This window comes from Erpetoichthys calabaricus, chromosome 13, assembly GCF_900747795.2.
Source record: "Erpetoichthys calabaricus chromosome 13, fErpCal1.3, whole genome shotgun sequence".
NCBI classification, from domain to species: domain Eukaryota; kingdom Metazoa; phylum Chordata; class Cladistia; order Polypteriformes; family Polypteridae; genus Erpetoichthys; species Erpetoichthys calabaricus.
In genome coordinates, this window is record NC_041406.2 from 60,466,403 (window position 1) to 60,485,488 (window position 19,086).

Sequence of the window (19,086 nt, forward strand, 5' to 3'; positions counted from 1 at the left end):
TAAATTGGTTCTCTCCGGTTATGTACAGTATGTAAATATGCTCAGCAATGGATTGGCACCCTGTCTAGGGTTGGTTTAGACCTTTGATATGGTTCTTTCGGGATAGGATTTGACCCTTGTAACTCTGAAGTGGACAGAGGCTTGGAAAATGAACAGATGGAGAATGTTTGAACCCACACCCTTAATTCTCAGAACAGTTTTGCCACCCAATGTTTCTCAAGGTTTGCATTCTGAAATATTAACTTCTGTCTATTCCACAGTAACCAAATCTCAGGCTATCTGTGCAACCCTATAGGCCATGGTCTGTATGGATGAACAAATGGACAGTACTTGATTGAATTAATTGGGATTTACCCAATGACACTTCACCTCACATGTAACCCTGCCATGGAATGCTTCATATTGTTTGATTTTTTAGTTGGGAAGCCTAGGTATTTTTCCAAGTGTTTTTTGGTTTTTTTCCTGGACATTTCATTTTATGATATGGTCCATAAGGTTTGCTTCAAGTTGTTTTTTTTTATTTACTAGGGGGCTTTGCCCCCTGCTCGCTTCACTCACCAACCCCCCTGCCTGTGCTATGCACCAGCAACTTCGTGTCTCTGCCTCTCACGTATGTGGATTTCACTTTCACCAAACAGACGAAACTTTTAATTCTCACAGATAGGCCTTTTCATTGGGAAGAAACGCTACTTTTCCCTGATGACAACATGAATTAGACGATCTACAAGTCTCGGATTTAAAGTTTAAAGCCAAACAATATCTACATACTTCTGTCATATCACCTATGTCCATATATTCGATCTATTTTCATTTTTATCTTTTCGTCAATATCACATTGAATTTTGATTCCGTGTTTGGAATTGCATCGTGACAACGCAACGTATAACTGCCCGTGAGTGAATATCTTTTTCTTTCTCTCTACACAAACTGTGTCTGACAATAGCATTCACACAAATGAGAAATGATTGAACCATGTGCATGGTTGTAAATGTTTTAGATGTTGGCAGGACTTTTCCAAATCTTTTTGCATAAAGTCTTGTCTAGCAGGGCTTGAAATTTACTCTCATGGGATTTCTCTTTCACTCAACAACAAATCTTTTAATTCTCACGGATACGCCTCTTCATTGGGAAGAAACACTACTTTTCCCTGATGGCAACACGAATTAGATGATCTACAAGCCTCCAACTTAAAGTTTAAATCCAAACAATATATTCAATCTCTTTTCGCTGTTCCATTGTTTCAATGAGTAATAATTTACATTTGTTGACGCTAATGCGATCTTTACTATAATTTTTTTGAGACTTTCGAATTTTCGTGCTTCCATTATCTCTAACCTGCTCTGCATGTGTATCGTGCCAACATTTCTGAGTTCTTTACTACGTTCTACTTTGTTATCTACTATTTTATTTCCGGCACCGGGCTTGTTTAAATCTCTTGGCACAAAGTCTCGTTTTGCGGTATGTGAAAGTGTCTCTCTGAGAAAGTCACGTCTCGTCTCTCTTCCGAAGATTTTTTTATTATAATAGAGAAATACTGAATAAAATTCAAGAAGGAAATGATTAAGAGATTTTCAAAAGTTCTGAGTATAAATTAAAAATGGCAATAAGAATAATAATCTCACTACACCACCTTCCCACCACGCACCCACCCACAAAAATAGTTTACCTTGAGAGCATTCAGAAGAGAAACACAGATTGCAGATGCCTCAACAGACTAGCAGAGCAAACCACCACTCCCATAAGTGATGCACATGAATGGGTTAACAGAGTAGAACAGGACCAGCATTGACTGCACCCCAGCCCTCACAAGCTCAACATAATACTGTCACTTCAGAATGTTGGCGTCAGATGACCCTTTGACCCTCATCAGTGATGTTTTTGGATGTTGTATAGAAACTCTGAATTGTTCCCATGTGAATATATGTGCCTCCCACTGAGAAATACTTCTGGCCATGCACTTTGTTTTATTCAGATAGGAGCTATCCCCCTACAACTCTACACTCTTATATATGGGTAATAAAATGCAAGGATGCCCAAATTTACTGTACAGTTCGGTTACATTTCCTTTAATTTAGATTTCTTTATTTAGGACTTTTCTTAACGTCTTCAGCCACTCTCCATGATTCATGCCATTTAGTCCAAGAGTAAGTCAAAGGGATCTCTTTTTTGCTTTTCAAGTGTGACTACACCATTCCTGCAATTTAGCTAGCAGAATTAATCCCAGTATTCTAGGTGTGGTCTCACCAGCACATTTGCTCTCCCATAAAACCTTCTTTGATTTGTGGTCTGCTATCCTGGATATGCTGCCCAGAGCTAAATTATTTTGGATGCTTTCCGAAATATTAAGGCAAGAATAGGCCATCAAGAATATTCACACTCTTCTCAGATTGTTCTGTTAAAATCTTTATTAAGTTATGCCAATAACAAATTCTATGTTCCACCATCTCACTTGTAATGTTGTATACTGTACTTCAAACACATATATTTAATTTAAACTACATTTTATATGCTCAAAATGTGTAAACAGCCAACTTCTGGATATTTGCAGCTGCATATGGAGTTGTGTGATTCCCAAGCTTAGTGTCATTGGCAAACTTGATTCATATGGTTTAATTCCCTTCCCCACAATCATTCATGTGGAAAATATCAGAAAATGAAAGCATCCCAAATCAAGCTCATGAGGCTCTGCACAGTGCACATTCTCAGACAGTAGTTTCCACAATAGCGTATTATTTCCTTTACTTACAAAACCTCTTGAGATTATTGGTATATGTGCACATAAATTACATTATCATTAAAATTTGCTTGTGTGGAGCTATGATAAATGCCTTTTACTCATCCCCATATATTATGCCTGTTGCACCTGTGACTGCATCAAAGAAGCATAAAAGTTTTGTTTGATTAAGGCAAACAGTTCCCATTTGTAATAAGCTGTCACTTATATCTACCTAAGAGAGAGATGGTCCCCCATTTGTTGAAGTACATACTCAAAAAGCTGATAAAAATATATTTGAAGAAAGTGGGCCTATGACGACTTAACTGTGCCCCATAGCTGCTGTAAATTAACTGGTAGCTGACCTCTACATTCACAGGGGCAGATTAACCCTCAGGCCCAGAGGCCTGTGATGGCAATGGAACTTTTCACCAAATCCTCTATAACCTACTCGATGAAAGACTCCAGTGCCTGAGTGCCATAATCACCAAGGGGGGAAGCTTGATGAAACAACCAAGTGTCCATGTGCTGAAAGCAAGTGTGGGAATTAACCAACTGCAATAACTATGTGTCCGCATACTGCATTGTTTAAAATATGGCAAACTCTCTGTTGATGAGCTCTATTCAGTCATTCACCCAGGGACCAGTGGGCTTGTCTGCTTATTCTATCTGCAAAGTTTCTCTTTTGTTCTGTCTCTGAGATGTTCTGCCCACACTGACAAACCTCCACCCAAGGAGACTGAGTAATAGTCTATGCTGTACACTGTTGGTGAGATCAATCAGCATGCAGCATATACTTTTATTCTGTCAGGCAAGCCTGGTGAATCATAACCAGATGTAGAACCAGCTGGCTGTGGCACTGAAGGAAGTAAGGAAGAAAAATGTGAAACATAAATTCAGTGGACTACACTTCAGCAGTTTCCTCAGGCTATATAAGAGTGTGGCTAAGAAGTTAGGATGCAAAGTGGGACATGCAGATGATCTCAAAAGACAGTTGAAATTCCCCACTCTAACAGAAGACCTGTAGATCAGATATCATCTTCTGGTCAAAAAACAAAAAACAGGCAGCCCTAATTGAACAAGGTAAGGATAGAGGAAGCATATGAGTGGGAGCTGAAGAAACACCAGCCTCTCGTTCATGACTGCCAACAGAAGGGATGAAAATTATGGAATCTACCAGTTAAACTTAGCTCCAGGGGCAATCATTCTGGATAGATTTGGGGTTTCTTGGTATCATTTGGTCATAATCTTAGAGGAAGTTGGTATCCAGCCTAAGCAAAGACAGAAATGACCTCCTGGTCAATATAGTTCAAAAGAATTTTTGTAAAGCCAAGCTTTAAGCAAACAGGAAGAAAAAAAAATTCTGAGAATTGAGTAAACTGAGTGGCCGAGGGTTCCAGAACAATGGTTCTGCCATGGAGCAATCCCAAAGTGTAAGCTAATGTATGAAATACTAGTGTAGGTGGATGCCTATCTGATAACTCTATGGGGCCAAATGTTCTGTTCTAGAAGGATTTTGCTCTATGGAAGCAGGGACTTGTAAAGGTGAAGAAGGAGTAATGACCATATCCTTTGTATCATGGAATGTACAGGATGCAAAGTCTTGTTAGATGAATCAATTGAAATGACTTCATTGTTTTGTAGATATGTCTCGCTTTGCAAATGACCTGAGATTTGGCTACTGGCAAGGCCTTGACATTACTGGTTAATGTTTGTGTAAGGTGAAAAAGTATAAGAAAGCTCCATGAACAAAAGGGAATATTGAAAGTGTGTTTTACAGAGCCTTTACAGTATCAGTATGTCAGGAGCCTGGAGTCATCTTTCAGGTACTTTCTAAACATTGTGGCATGGATCCTGCTTAAATAGTTATTTTCAGAAACACCCATTAAATATTTTGTGTGAAAATGTCAATACAAAATATTGTATGAAAACGTCAATGTTCCCAATCCACTGCAAGTTGGCCAGCACTTTTAAATCCACTTTGGTGTTACCCATGTCCTTCTGAATTGCCCTCACATGCTGTATGATCCATTGTTCCCTGTGCTGTATGCACATATGACACGCAAGGGTCTCAGGTGCCTCAGTGACAAATATCAGGATAAATATGTGATCGCAATAAAGCCTCCTAATGTTAGAGACAAAACATGCATTAGCTGTTTCAGTAACTGTATTTTTGCATATTTTCATGTTGAACTTCAGTAACTTAATTCATATAAAGACACCAAGGCCCAGTTGAAATGTTATACACTTTATTTATTTTTTTAATAGTTCAAATACCCTGGGCCAATCAAGGAAAATTCAACAGGTAACAGAGCGGGTCCATTGAGAGTCACAGCGTGAAGTTGGTAATACAGACCTGAGCTTGTGTAATACATGCTTTCAGCAGTTGCAAATAATGTTTTAACTTATTTAATACAACGTTTATTTTAAATCATGGATCTTAGGGTGAAGTTAGTTTTGAGATGTGTAAGGCTGAGTTTTATCAGTTTAGCTGCTTCATTATGTATAACACAATTAGGCTTGTTGTAAGTGTGTATACTGTACCAAAAATAGTTATACAGTTGGCCCGCCTAAACTGTGGGTTTGGTATCCATGGATTTGACCATTCAAAAATATAAAAAAGCATCCAGAATATTTTCAAGAAAGGACATAAATACACACAAAATGCACAAGAAACAACATGTGCAGGATGATTCTGCTGACTCACAGAGTAGCTAAGCGCAGAAAACACTCAATCCCACGGTATCAGCCTTTGTGTTCACTTCGTGGAGCAATTGCCCTTATGCTTTTTATAAGCCCTCTGCATTGACAGTTTTTCCACATCCATATTGGGTAATGGAACTGTATCCATCCATCCATTTTCCAACCCGCTGAATCCGAACACAGGGTCACGGGGGTCTGCTGGAGCCAATCCCAGCCAACACAGGGCACAAGGCAGGGAACCAATCCTGGGCAGGGTGCCAACCCACCGCAGATGGAACTGTATACCCATGGTTAAGTATATTATCTCCAGTATAGTAGCTTAGGTATAGCAAATATTCAAAAACAATCAGTGACGTTTTATGATTATCAAAATAATCAGTAAAAAGTCAAAATATGCATTGCATCTGAATGGGTTACTATTCATGTAGCACATGTGCCAGGTACATTTTATAGAAACTAAATAATAAATGACAAGATTTAAAGACTCAAGCCATTACATCCTCCAGTTGTCAAGCTTATTACTGAAACAGAACAACATGTGTATAAATATAGTGTTCCAAAACTTGAATTTTCCTGGCCAGAGTAATGTGTGGGAAATTCCTTTAGGAGGCTGACAAGTCACTGAAATATTTCTTAATCGTACATTTAGGATTAGTACATCTGTTTCATTCTATTATTTTTTGGAAAGCTTGCAGACTTCTGTTTTAGTTTGTAACATATTCTTTTGTGTAAAGCCAAGCTTGCACATTGCCTGATATCCTGTGGAATGATTGTGAGTCCAGAAAGGGTTAAAGATCTCTGTCATACATGTATATCATAACTCTGTGCAGTATCTAAAAAGTGCATTTTCCCTCCTTGAAAGTTTTCACAATTTATTATTATACAACATTGAATCACAGTGGATTTATTTTTTGTTTATTTGACACAGATTGACAGAAGAAGACTTTAATGAGTGAAAAGAAATCTCTGTAGAGTGATCTAAAATAATTAAAGTATCATTTTAAATACTTAAAGAAAAACAACAGATCTTGTGACCTCACTGCTGCCATCTTGGATACATTGGCCTCAGAAAGTCTTATATGAAAATTTCCCTTACATGTGCTAGCGCCAGACCCTGCCATAATAATTCTTCCTCACTTAATTAAGGCACACTGCCATAAAATGATATTGCAACCTGGCAAACAAATAACTGAGAATACACAATACCAATTGTAAAGGCCAGCCCAGATACAGACATGTGTAGGACACGGGTTCAAAGCTCACAATAGTTTTTATTTTTATTTTTCCTTGTGGGAAACACCTTCAAGTCAACAAGTCAAACACAGTTCCCAAAACACAAGCACACTTCTACACAGTACTCTTCTTTGCTTTCTCCTTTTCCTTTTCCTTTTCCTTTCTCCTCCAGGAAAGCTTCATCTCCATCCTCCCGACTCTGGCTCTCAGAGTAACAACTGCTGGCTCCTTTTATAACACCCCCGGAAGTGCTCCAGGTGCTCGTTGACCTACTTCTGGCAGCACTTCCAGGTGTTGTGGAAAAACCACCCAAGAGGGCTTAGCAACTGTTGCAGCACCTCCTGGCAGCACCCCCGGATCCCAACAGGGCTATAACCAACTCCAACTCCCATGAAGCTCTGTGGGAGTCCAAGGCACTGCTATAACCCAGAGGGGCTACCACCTAGCGGTCCGGGGAAGGTAACACTCTGAATAGGATGGCTCCCCTGGCCGTCTGCCACACACTAAATACTAACAACATACAGTGCATCCGGAAAGTATTCACAGCGCATCACTTTTTCCACATTTTGTTATGTTACAGCCTTATTCCAAAATGGATTAAATTCATTTTTTCCCTCAGAATTCTACATACAACACCCCATAATGACAACGTGAAAAAAGTTTACTTGAGGTTTTTGCAAATTTATTAAAAATAAAAAAAATGGAGAAATCCCATGTACATAAGTATTCACAGCCTTTGCTCAATACTTTGTCAATGCACCTTTGGCAGCAATTACAGCCTCAAGTCTTTTTGAATATGATGCCACAAGCTTGGCACACCTATCCTTGGCCAGCTTCGCCCATTCCTCTTTGCAGCACCTCTCAAGCTCCATCAGGTTGGATGGGAAGCGTCGGTGCACAGCCATTTTAAGATCTCTCCAGAGATGTTCAATCGGATTCAAGTCTGGGCTCTGGCTGGGCCACTCAAGGACATTCACAGAGTTGTCCTGAAGCCACTCCTTTGATATCTTGGCTGTGTGCTTAGGGTCGTTGTCCTGCTGAAAGATGAACCATTGCCCCTATTGGCCTGGTTTCCTCCAAACGTGACGCCTGGCATTCACACCAAAGAGTTCAATCTTTGTCTCATCAGACCAGAGAATTTTCTTTCTCATAGTCTGAGAGTCCTTCATGTGCCTTTTGGCAAACTCCAGGTGGGCTGCCATGTGCCTTTTACTAAGGAGTGGCTTCCGTCTGGCTACTCTACCATATAGGCCTGATTGGTGGATTGCTGCAGAGATGGTTGTCCTGCTGGAAGGTTCTCCTCTCTCCACAGAGGACCTCTGGAGCTCTGACAGAGTGACCATCGGGTTCTTGGTCACATCCCTGACTAAGGCCCTTCTCCCTCGATCGCTCAGTTTAGATGGCCGGCCAGCTCTAGGAAGAGTCCTGGTGGTTTCAAGCTTCTTCCACTTACAGATGATGGAGGCCACTGTGCTCATTGGGACCTTCAAAGCAGCAGAAATGTTTCTGTAACCTTCCCCATATTTGTGCCTCGAGACAATCCTGTCTCAGAGGTCTACAGACAATTCCTTTGACTTCATGCTTGGTTTGTGCTCTGACATGAACTGTCAACTTTGGGACCTTATATAGACAGGTGTGTGCCTTTCCAAATCATTTCCAATCAATCTTAATTTACCACAGGTGGACTCCAATTAAGCTGCAGAAACATCTCAAGGATGATCAGGGGAAACAGGATGCATCTGAGCTCAATTTTGAGCTTCATGGCAAAGGCTGTGAATACTTATGTACATGTGCTTTCTCAATTTTTTTATTTTTAATAAATTTGCAAAAATCTCAAGTAAACTTTTTCACGTTGTCATTATGGGGTGTTGTATGTAGAATTCTGAGGAAAAAAATGAATTTAATCCATTTTGGAATAAGGCTGTAACATAACAAAATGTGGAAAAAGTGATGTGCTGTGAATACTTTCCGCATGCACTATAAATCAACACAAATACGCAGTAGAAAATGCAGCTCAAGTAGACTATTCAACAAGTCATACAGAGTAGTCCAAAATATAAATGTGTGATTGTCTGGAAAGAGTTGGGTAGCTAGGTGAACAACATCCCAAATAAAATAAAGCAGTTTAGTCCTACTGGTAAGTGATGAGATGACAAAGCAGCACTGGTTGAACCCAGGTATTCAGAAGTTGGCCCCTAAATAAGGCAAACTCTCCACAAAAATATTATAACAGTTGTCTGTCTACCAATAGTCATATATGATGGGCTGCATGTACGTCAGACATGCAAACAGGAATTTCACTGTATTCTGCACATGGGACAATATTACTACTTCTAATAGTAACTAGAAGTACAGTCTGCAAGTCTACTAGTTATTACTTTAGACTTAAATACTGTTCAATATGTCATCATAGATAGATAGATAGATAGATAGATAGATAGATAGATAGATAGATAGATAGATAGATAGATAGATAGATAGATAGATAGATAGATAGATAGATAGATAGATAGATAGATACATACATACATACATACATACATACATACATACATACATACATACATACATACATACATATACACACACCCTTTGGTCTCAACACACACTTGTGAAAGTCCTCTTGAACAGGCCTTACAGAAAATGGTAGAGATCTAGAAGATTTTCATGAATTGACTTTTCTGAAGAGTTATCAGGCTTTGGCATAAGTTGGTACACTAAATGTAGAGATCATTCACTAAAGTTCACAGAGATACACAAACCCAGAAGTCAAAACACAAAACTAAATGCAAACCAAATACATATAATGGTCAAGCACAAACTTCTCAAAAAGTGTTTCCTTTATATTCACAAAGTTCAGATGCTGTTTAATGGATGTAGCAATCTTTTATAACATGACGATGAACATATTCTAATAAATGACAGTGCCCATGAAAACAAACACAAAAAAACGCAATACCTTTAAGTGACAAAATGTCACTAAAATATTGGTAAAGGTAGAAACATATGAAAACAAAATCATTTACACATTCCTGGCAGATATTAACAAGAGCTGGCAGGTCACTTTATATGGAATCTGTGATTATGACATTGACTTTTCCAGGACATCAGCAAGACCCTTATACAGCATTAACTGTTCTGCCTAAGAGTATATATGAGGGGGATCCAATAATTTACAGAATTATTATTAAAAAAAAACAACTTTATTCTAAAACTTACAGCAATTCCCTTTTGGTCGCCTTCAAAATACTGTCCTTGAAATACAATACACTTGGCCCAGTGCCTCTCCCATTCTTGTTAACATATGGTATACTCATCTTTTGCTACTGTGTCTACAGCCTCTTTGGCTTTTTCCTGGAGTTATTCAGTGGTAGCATATCTTCTTCCTTTCAGTCTCAGTTTTAATTTCAGGAACAATAGAAAGACACATGGAGCGAGATCTGGTGAATATGTGGGGTATGAAGCAGCAACCACATTGTTTTTGGTGAAAACTCAATGACTGACAATGCAATGTAAGCAGGTGCACTGTCATTGTGCAAAATGCAGTTTTGGGTGCTCCATTTCTCACGACATTTTTATTTTTATTTTTTATGCTTTTCTGTAGATGCCTCAGCAGGTCAAAGTAATGTCACTGATTAATAGTCTGTTCATAGGAAACAAACTATGAAAAAGTCTGCCAATCACAAAAAACGTAATCATCATTGTCTCTTGAAAATCTGCCAAGGTGGTTTAGAGAAAACAATTCCTCAAGTTACCTGCACAATTGCCAGACATACACAATCAGTCAACTGAGCTTGATGCCACTCGGATTGATTAACCTTACTGTAGACATACAATACCTAGCATAATTTTCAAAAACTACACCCTACTCCCATGCTATTGACTGATCCTTGGAATTTTTAGATCTTCATCATACATGTTCTAGTAGGATGTCACAGCATAGTGTAATGTCCCCTTCCAATGTAAGAATGCAATATGAGATTAATTTAGAAAGTCCACAATGTACATGGGTTGGCCCAACATTAAACAATTATACAATGCAGATGGAACTAGAAAGTAAACAAATATTATATCCAAAGCTGGAAACATTTTCTAATTTATTTTTATAATTACAAATCATGTTTTGCTTCAGCGTAAATGTCTTGTTAACAGAACCGTATTATTATGTGAACCTTTTCATCCACTATAGATATCTTCAAAACTATCTTCACAAATTCAGTCCCCAACCTAGCATTGACATCTGACTTGTCCATCTATACAAGATTGTTGAGCTGTGTTGATATCAGTGTTTGTAAATTCCCATGATATGTCTGTTTTATAAACATATTATGTCTTTTTTCATTTTTTCTTTGAAGGGTGAGTCTGGTATCAATGGAGGACCTGGTATGAAAGGATCACAGGTACAGTAACTATCCTTGCTTATTGGGTATGACTCCCTTTTACTTAAATCCACAGTGTACATTTTTGAAAGATTAATTTGACTGTATTACTAGAATAAAGTAGGTTTCGGCCCATAATTATATATCCTGTACCTAAAACCAGTGTTAGAACCTTGCAATAGCTGTTGCCAGTTGTAACAAATAACAAAATTATAATGTACATGGGGAGACAAGTTCAGGGGTTTTTTAACTGGATTAATTTGTTAACTGATTTTAGCACAACTGGCAGCTTAACTCATGCTGGTGTGAGATGCACACATGAAAGTGTGTACTTGATAAATATGGTGATCTCCATTTAAGTAGTGGTGATGTGTTAACTGCTGGGCACCAACTGTGAATCAAGACAGATAAAAGGGGACATCTTAGTGCGGAGAAAAGAGATGTTTTTTATTAAAAAAAAATTAAAGAAGAGGAAACAATTGTGAGATGTTTTCTGTTAAAAAGAAAGGAAAGAGGAGGAAGCAGTTGCTTGTGGGAGAGGTATCCGAGGGTGGAAAAGAGAGAGGATGAGGAGCAGCATCAACCATGTTGACAAGTTAAAGAGAGCAAGACTGAGAGCTGTAGCTGGGATTAAATGTCATGGCCATAGTAAAGTCTGCTGAGCAGTGGTGCAGATACGATGGAGCATGTCCAACGGAGCTTGCTGCAGGCGGGAGGATCAAGGCATGGCGGCATCCGTGTGTAGAGCAAGGGGCTCGGTGGAACTGCAGGTACCGGTCGAGGTTGCAGCTGTGGGAACTGTGGATACCAGATGAGGTGACAGTTCAGGTCTGATTGGTGGACCAGGGCGTGGTAGGCTGCATTGTTGAGATCCTTGATGTCCTGATGAACACAGGGAGAAAGTGAGAGACCGAGAAAGGTTTATCTCTCAACCTTTGTGACTTTTAATATACACTACAAAAAAAAATTAAAGGAACACTTTTTAATCCGAGTATAGCTTCAAGTCAATTAAACTTCTGGGATATTGAGCTGGTCAGTTAAGTAGCAGAGGGGGTTGTTAATCAGTTTCAGCTGCTTTGGTGTTAATGAAATTAACAACAGGTGCATTCGAGGGGCAACAATGAGATGACCCCCAAAACAGGAATAGTTTAACAGGTGGAGGCCACTGACATTTTTCCCTCCTCATCTGTTTTTTCACTAGTTTTCCATTTGGCTATGGTCAGGGTCACTACTGGTAGCATGAAGCAATACCTGAACCCTACCGAGGTTGCACAGGTAGTCCAACTTCTCCAGGATGGTACATCAATATGTGCCATTGCCATAAGGTTTGCTGTGTCTCCCAGCACAGTCTCAAGGGCAGGGAGGAGATTCCAGGAGACAGGCAGTTACTCTAGGAGAGCTGGATAGGGCCGTAGAAGGTCCTTAACACATCAGCAGAAATGGTATCTGCTCCTTTGGGCAAGGAGGAACAGGATGAGCACTGCCAAAGCCCTACAAAATGACCTCCATTAGGCCACTGGTGTGAATGTCTCTGACCAAACAATCACAAACAGACTTCATGATGGTGGCCTGAGGGCCTGACGTCCTCTGGTGGGCCCTGTGCTCACTGCCCGGCACCGTGGAGCTCGATTGGCATTTGCCATAGAATACCAGAATTGGCAGGTCAACCACTTGCACTCTGTGCTTTTCACAGATGAGAGCAGGTTCACCCTGAGCACATGTGACAGACGTGAAAGGGTCTGTAGAAGCTGTGGAGAACGTTATGCTGCCTGTAACACCGTTCAGCATGACCGGTTTGGTGGTGGGTCAGAGATGGTCTGGCGAGGCATATCCATGGAGGGACGTACAGACCTCTACAGGCTAGATAACGGCACCTTGACTGCCATTAGGCATCGGGATGAAATCCTTGGACCCACTGTCAGACTCTGTGCTTGTGGAGTGGTCCTGGGTTCCTCCTGGTGAACGACAATGCCCGGCCTCTTGTGGCGAGAGTATACATGCAGTTCCTGAAGGATGAAGGAATTGATACCATTGATTGGCCCCCACACTTGCCTGACATAAATCCAATAGAAAACCTCTGTGACATTATGTTTCAGTCCATCCGACGCTGGGGTTAAAACACAGGCAGGAAACTTTTTTAAACACACTAGGCTCGGTGCCCCTTTAAAACCGACTCCAACTTGTCTAATCCCTTCCCGGATCTTGCAGACCAAGGAGAAGTTTTCCAGCAGACACAGACAACATTTTCCCTGACTCCTGCCCCTGTTTACACTTCCTCAGTGTCCTAGGGCAACTCTGAGCCCTGCTTCGCTTGTACCACTGCCCACCCATCGGCTCCTCCCAGTGAAAGCACATTCCTGAGCACAATGGTCACTCCTGACTGAGCGACCGTTCAGACCCATCCTGAGCGCTGGCCACACACGCTCCTTCTTGGGTCTCTATTCCCATCCATCTGCTTCCTTTCCTCGCACCAGCTCTCTGTCTCACACTCTTGCCTCTCTTCTTCTCACTTTAACCTCCTTTTTTTCCTGTTTAGTTTGTTCCCTCCTCTTGCACTCGTGCTTCCCTTTTTAAATCAGCAGCTCCCAGCATCAATTAGGGGTGCAGGCAATCCTGTACCTGTGCCCTAAGTACAGAGCCGTCTGCTCCCACACCGCATGAGGGGAACTGCTCTCACCATGCTACCACGCTCCCTCCTGAAGATACGAGTCTGCCGATTATTTATTAAAAACGCCAATTAGCCGCAGACCTCACTTTACCACAGTAACACATTTTATGGATTAATAATTTGATAGCACTTTAAAATCATTTGTAATGACAGCATGTAGTAAGCTTTAAAGAATATGTCTTACTCTTTAACTTTTCAGTAATATATTGCTTTTAGCATGCTTTTCTCTGGTAGCACTAAGTGCATTAGGCCACAACATTTATTTTGTTAGCCAAAGGGCACAAAACAGTACGTTTTCTTTTGAGCAGATCTCGGATTGTAATCCTAAAAACTAAATATTTATTGCTCTTCATTGTCTTTTTGTGGAGTCAGCAGCCTATGTCCAGTGATATATATTTTATGGGCTGTTGAGTCATTTTAGCATTCATTCAGGGTTCACTAATTTTTAATACGTAAGGGATTTTTACGCTAAAATTGGCTTGTGGGTTGTTGGTTTTTTTTTTGAATGCCCACAAAAAGAAATCCAGACGCTAGTCACCATGACAGAATTATGCATTACCTCCCTGTCAACCTAGAGGTTTGATGAATACAGATTGACAGACCTGGGATAAAGCTAGGCTCTGAGCTCAGTGTCCTGGAAGTACATTCACAGAAGACACAAGATTAGGGGAAATGTGCTGCAGCACTGCAATGGAGGCAATCCTTGTTTCTGTTTCCTTCAACATGCATTAGACAAGTGCATTTGAATTAAAAGGCTGTCTGTCTGAATTTATACCAAGCCAGGTATCTTTGAGAAGAACTAACAGGCTAAAATTATTTGATGGGGCTAATGCTGTCATAAGAAAGGGGCTATTAGGTGGCATAGTGAAGTGGACTCAGTGTTGTAAATCATGGTTTTATTAACTTGTGGAATACATTTGGTGTATATTTGAATCATTTCATTAATGAATTCAATTCAATTCAATTCTTTATTGTCATGTGTACAAGTATGAGTACCATGTACAATAAAATGCTTGCTTGCATGTGCCCCCACAGTGAACATAGACAAAAAAAACACACAATAAATACATGAATATAAATAAGTAAATAAATAAAACCAGAATCCTAGGAATAAATAGAGACAGTGGCAGAAGTATATGTGCAGATAGCAGTGGAGGTGACACAAGGTTACTGATTGTTCATGAGTCTGATTGCAGTTGGGTAGAAACTGTTCCTGAACCTGGAGGTGCGCATCCGAATGGACTTTAGTCGCTCCCCAGATGGGAGGAGGGTGAAAAGTGACGGTGCAGGGTGGCTGGGGTCCCGCCTGATACGGTTCACTTTCCTGAGACAGCGTGTAGTGTGGATGTCCTGGATCGCAGGGAGCTTTGTTTCCGTGATCTGCTGTGCTATATTCACCACACGCTGTAGAGCTCTATAGTCCTGAACTGAGCAGTTGTTGTATCAGGATGGATTCCACAGTACACCTGTAGAATCTGCACAGGGTTGTGGGGGACATCCGGGCCTTATTCAGTCTCCTGAGGAAGTAGAGGCGCTGTTGGGCTATCTTGACTACTGCTGCAGTATTACTTGCCCATTTAAGGTCCTCAGTGAGGGTAACTCCGAGGAACCTAAAGCTGCTGACCTGCTCCACAGCCTCACTTCTGATTTAGATGGGGCTGTGCTCTATTGCCTGTTTGCGGAAATCCACAATCATCTCCTTAGTTTTGCTAACGTTGAGGGTGAGGTTGTTGTCCTGACACCATTCTGCCAGGAGTCTGACCTCCTCCCTGTAGGCCATCTCATCGTGCTCGCTGATCAGACCTATTACAGTGGTATCATTAGCAAACTTGAGGATGGTGTTAGGGCTGTACTTAGCTATGCAGTCATGGGTGTAGAGAGAGTAAAGCAGGGGGATCAGCATGCTGCCCTGTGGGGTGTCAGTGTTCATGGTGATGATGGAGGAGGTTTTTCCACCAATACACATTTGCTGAGGTCTGCCGGTGAGGAAGTCCAGTACCCAGTTGCACAGTGAAGAGCTAAGCCCCAGATCCAGCAGTTTAGCGATGAGCTGGGATGGAATGACGATGTTAAATGCAAAGCTGTAGTCCACAAACAGCAGCCTGGCATAACAGTTCTTGTTCTCCAGATGAGACAGGGAGGTGTGAAGTGTTATGGAAAAGGCATCCTCAGTGGACCTGTTGCAATGGTAGGCAAATTGGAGGGGGTCCAGACTGTCAGGGATGATGTCCTTGATGTGTTCTAGCACCAGCATGCATTTAATGTTCTTATTTTATATTGTTATTTATATGCTGCTATTTTGAATTTGGTCACACAATAGCACACATGCCGTTTACAATTGATACTTCATTGCTAAGTGATGTTGGGACATACATGTTGCATCTAATGTTGTCATAACAGTTCATTTTAAGGTGATGACATGCATTACTGAGTGTCCAAGCTTTTGATAAACTAAGACTCGGACAAGGTGCTTCATGAAAAATTATCATAGGGAAAGGATTTCTTAGTTATAGATAGGACCTCCTTTGGTTCAAATTCGTGATTCAAGTTGGGTGTTAATAATCAATCTCTTGTCTGTCCGGTTGCTGACTTCTGTCCCTACTTTAGGATATTCTTTTGCACACCCACTAAGTTCTCATATCTCCCTGTCCTTGCAAACTTTATTCTTGGCTGTAATTCCCAACTTGTCCCACTTCCTTTTGTAAAGGAGATTCTTCTATAGCGGGCCATCTGCGTTGTTAGGTTGACCAATTATAATAATTCAGTAGCTAAATAGACTGGAAGAATCAGAGGTATTAAGGCATAAAGGGAGGAAATTGGGAAAAAATTTTCATATATTTTATTTTCAAATGAGTTAATCACTACACCATGCAAATAACTCAAATATTTATTCAGAGAAGTGCAAAGGAGCAGCTGAAGTTATATTTGTGCAGGAGCCGTTTATATTATTTTAACTGTTACTTTTAGTTTGTGTATATAAAAGTTCATTCACCATTTATGAATTAAAATGGCTTACACTTAAAAAATAAATCATAATTCTGTGCAATTTGCAGGTGTATTAGGTTAGTCAGCGAAGAATAATTTTGCTTTTCACTCTTAAGTACTTGCCTTTGGAATTGCTGTATAAAGAGCCAGCAGTTGTTTTGCTGTCCAAGTTGGTGAAACAGGAACTGAGACTAAAGACAAAACTACATCTACATCTCTACATCTACATCTCTGTCCTCACCTATGCTCATGACCTGTGGGTAAAGACTGAGATTGTGCGGACTAGCGCCAGAATTGTGTTTTCTTCACAGGGCCACTAATCAGACCTTTGGTTATAAGGTGAGAAGCTTAGCATTTTAGGAAAGCCTCAGAATAGAGCTGCTGTCCCTCTGGTTCAAGAGGATCCATTTGAGGTGGTCTGGACATGTCTCCAGGCAAAACTGCAGTGGGAGAGACCTTGTATCAAACCCAGGACATGCTGGAGGGATTATAGCTCTTGACTGGTCTGGGAATGCCTAAGAATTGCTGGAGTCTGTAGCTGGGAAAAGGAAAGTCTGGACTGACCTACTTGGCCAGGAAAAGTGTTGTGAGATGTTTAGATAAGGGTGAGGAGATAATGTTGTCTTCTTTAGAGTAGGTTCCCAAAATTGTTTATATTAATTTCAATAGTTTTACAATTGAGTTAGAGTGATCTCAGACCTGCTGTTGAATTAAACTCATGTCATCGCTCATCAGGCTTCTCCTGATTTGGACTGTGTTGGTAATATATTATTCACAGTCAAAATCGATCACTTTATCCTGGGAATTTCTTTGTGTTCCCAAGCATATCCTGGATTTGCCCTGCCAACAAGTCTCCTCCCAGTGCACTGTGTCCAGTAAACCTCAAATGGGAGGAAAGCTGGAAGCATTTTCAATAGAGACTTAATTCACGTCTCTTGGATTATCTTGATCTGTTAGAGAAGTGGCCATTTTCCAGAGTCACAGCAGACTGCCAAGCTTCTCACTCCTGCACAGGGACCACATTTTGGAAGCTCGTCTGAAAACATATTTCCTATTTCACAATCATGTTCCAATAATATTCCTGCTAACATATGGTTGCATGTGGACAAACTTACAGCCATATCTACTCTTACTTGTACGCTAACCCTGAGATAGTTGTTCATCTCCTCAAGGCGCAGTTGGTCCCCTTTACCTACACAGAGTAAATTACTCTTTTTTCAATGAAAAATCAGAGGCCAGGATGCTGATTTCTCATCACAGCTGTGATCTACTCCATTGTGTGCCGGAGATAAGGCAGACTTGGCCTAGAGGAAAAAATATCTGCCAACAATAAATACAGTATGCAGCTCTCAAAATGCTAAATGCCATTCTGTCCAAGCCTTAGCTCAACCTTGACAGGCTACTTCAAAATGACCTAGATCTGAACTTCAATGTTTGGCTGGATTCTCCATTCCAATGTTCTACGACCTGCTTCTCCTGGAAGGCTGAGGAGTTTGAATCATTGGTAAATATTTAAATTCTCAAGACAATAATTACATGTATTATTGAAGACAACCCTACAGTACAATTTCCAGTATTTCCAGCCAGACTGCTTCCATGCCTATAGCTTTGCCATTGAAGAATTTCACATCTGTGCCACTCACAGTAGATGCTTCTGATACTGTCATACCATTGTGTTCAACATGCCCATCACCATTCTGTCCTCATGCATTTTGTCTTTAGCTGTATCTGCTATGTGCAGTTTGCCTGTGGCCATACATAGCAAGCACAGTTATTTCGTATTTACTGTATTTGATGCAATAAATCCTGATTTTTGGAAAATTTAAACTGACTGCCAATTTTCACTCTTTTTAAATTGTGCTATCACTCTTTTTTAAATGTCTGATTTTGGATCCTTTTGTTAATAATTCATTAGCTGTGTGTTAGATCTTTTTGCATGTTTTTTAATCACATGCTCGCCTGCTCCTGTTTTAATGAATTGCTGACTTTTGTCCATTTTGATCATGTCCCCTTCCCAGCTGTCAGTCTCATCAGTATGAAATCAATGTTTAATCCTCTGTGCTCACTAAATGGCCTATGCATTAAAAATAGCAGAGAAGCAGCTTTTTTGTGTAGAGCTGAGCTGGCAATGTGATGGCAGACATCATCATCTATGATGAGAGCATGTTCTCCAAATTTAAGAGTTACAGAAGTATCCGAAGTTGATGTCAATGATTCCCTGCTACTGGTGAGAACTGCAACATTTGATCTTCCATTACTGAGTGGAGTTGTTTGAATAAACCCTATGTATCATCTGAACAATCCATGAGCTACATTTTTATTAGAATGTAGAAAGCATTTGTGTGTTTATTTCACTGAGGTGAATTATTTTTCTTTATTTTGATTTTTTAGATATTGATGTTTTT

The 19,086-nt window shown here is 40.3% G+C and overlaps 1 protein-coding gene across 1 annotated transcript in view; it reads left to right on the forward strand.

The window, feature by feature from the left end:
* LOC114663754 (collagen alpha-1(XXVIII) chain-like) overlaps nucleotides 1-19,086 on the forward strand; it is a 179,102-nt gene that overhangs the window by 63,959 nt on the left and 96,057 nt on the right. The window contains exon 7 of the mRNA XM_028817679.2: nucleotides 11,005-11,049. Within this exon, the coding sequence (XP_028673512.2) occupies nucleotides 11,005-11,049 (45 nt within the window). The remainder of the gene's footprint in view (nucleotides 1-11,004; nucleotides 11,050-19,086) is intronic.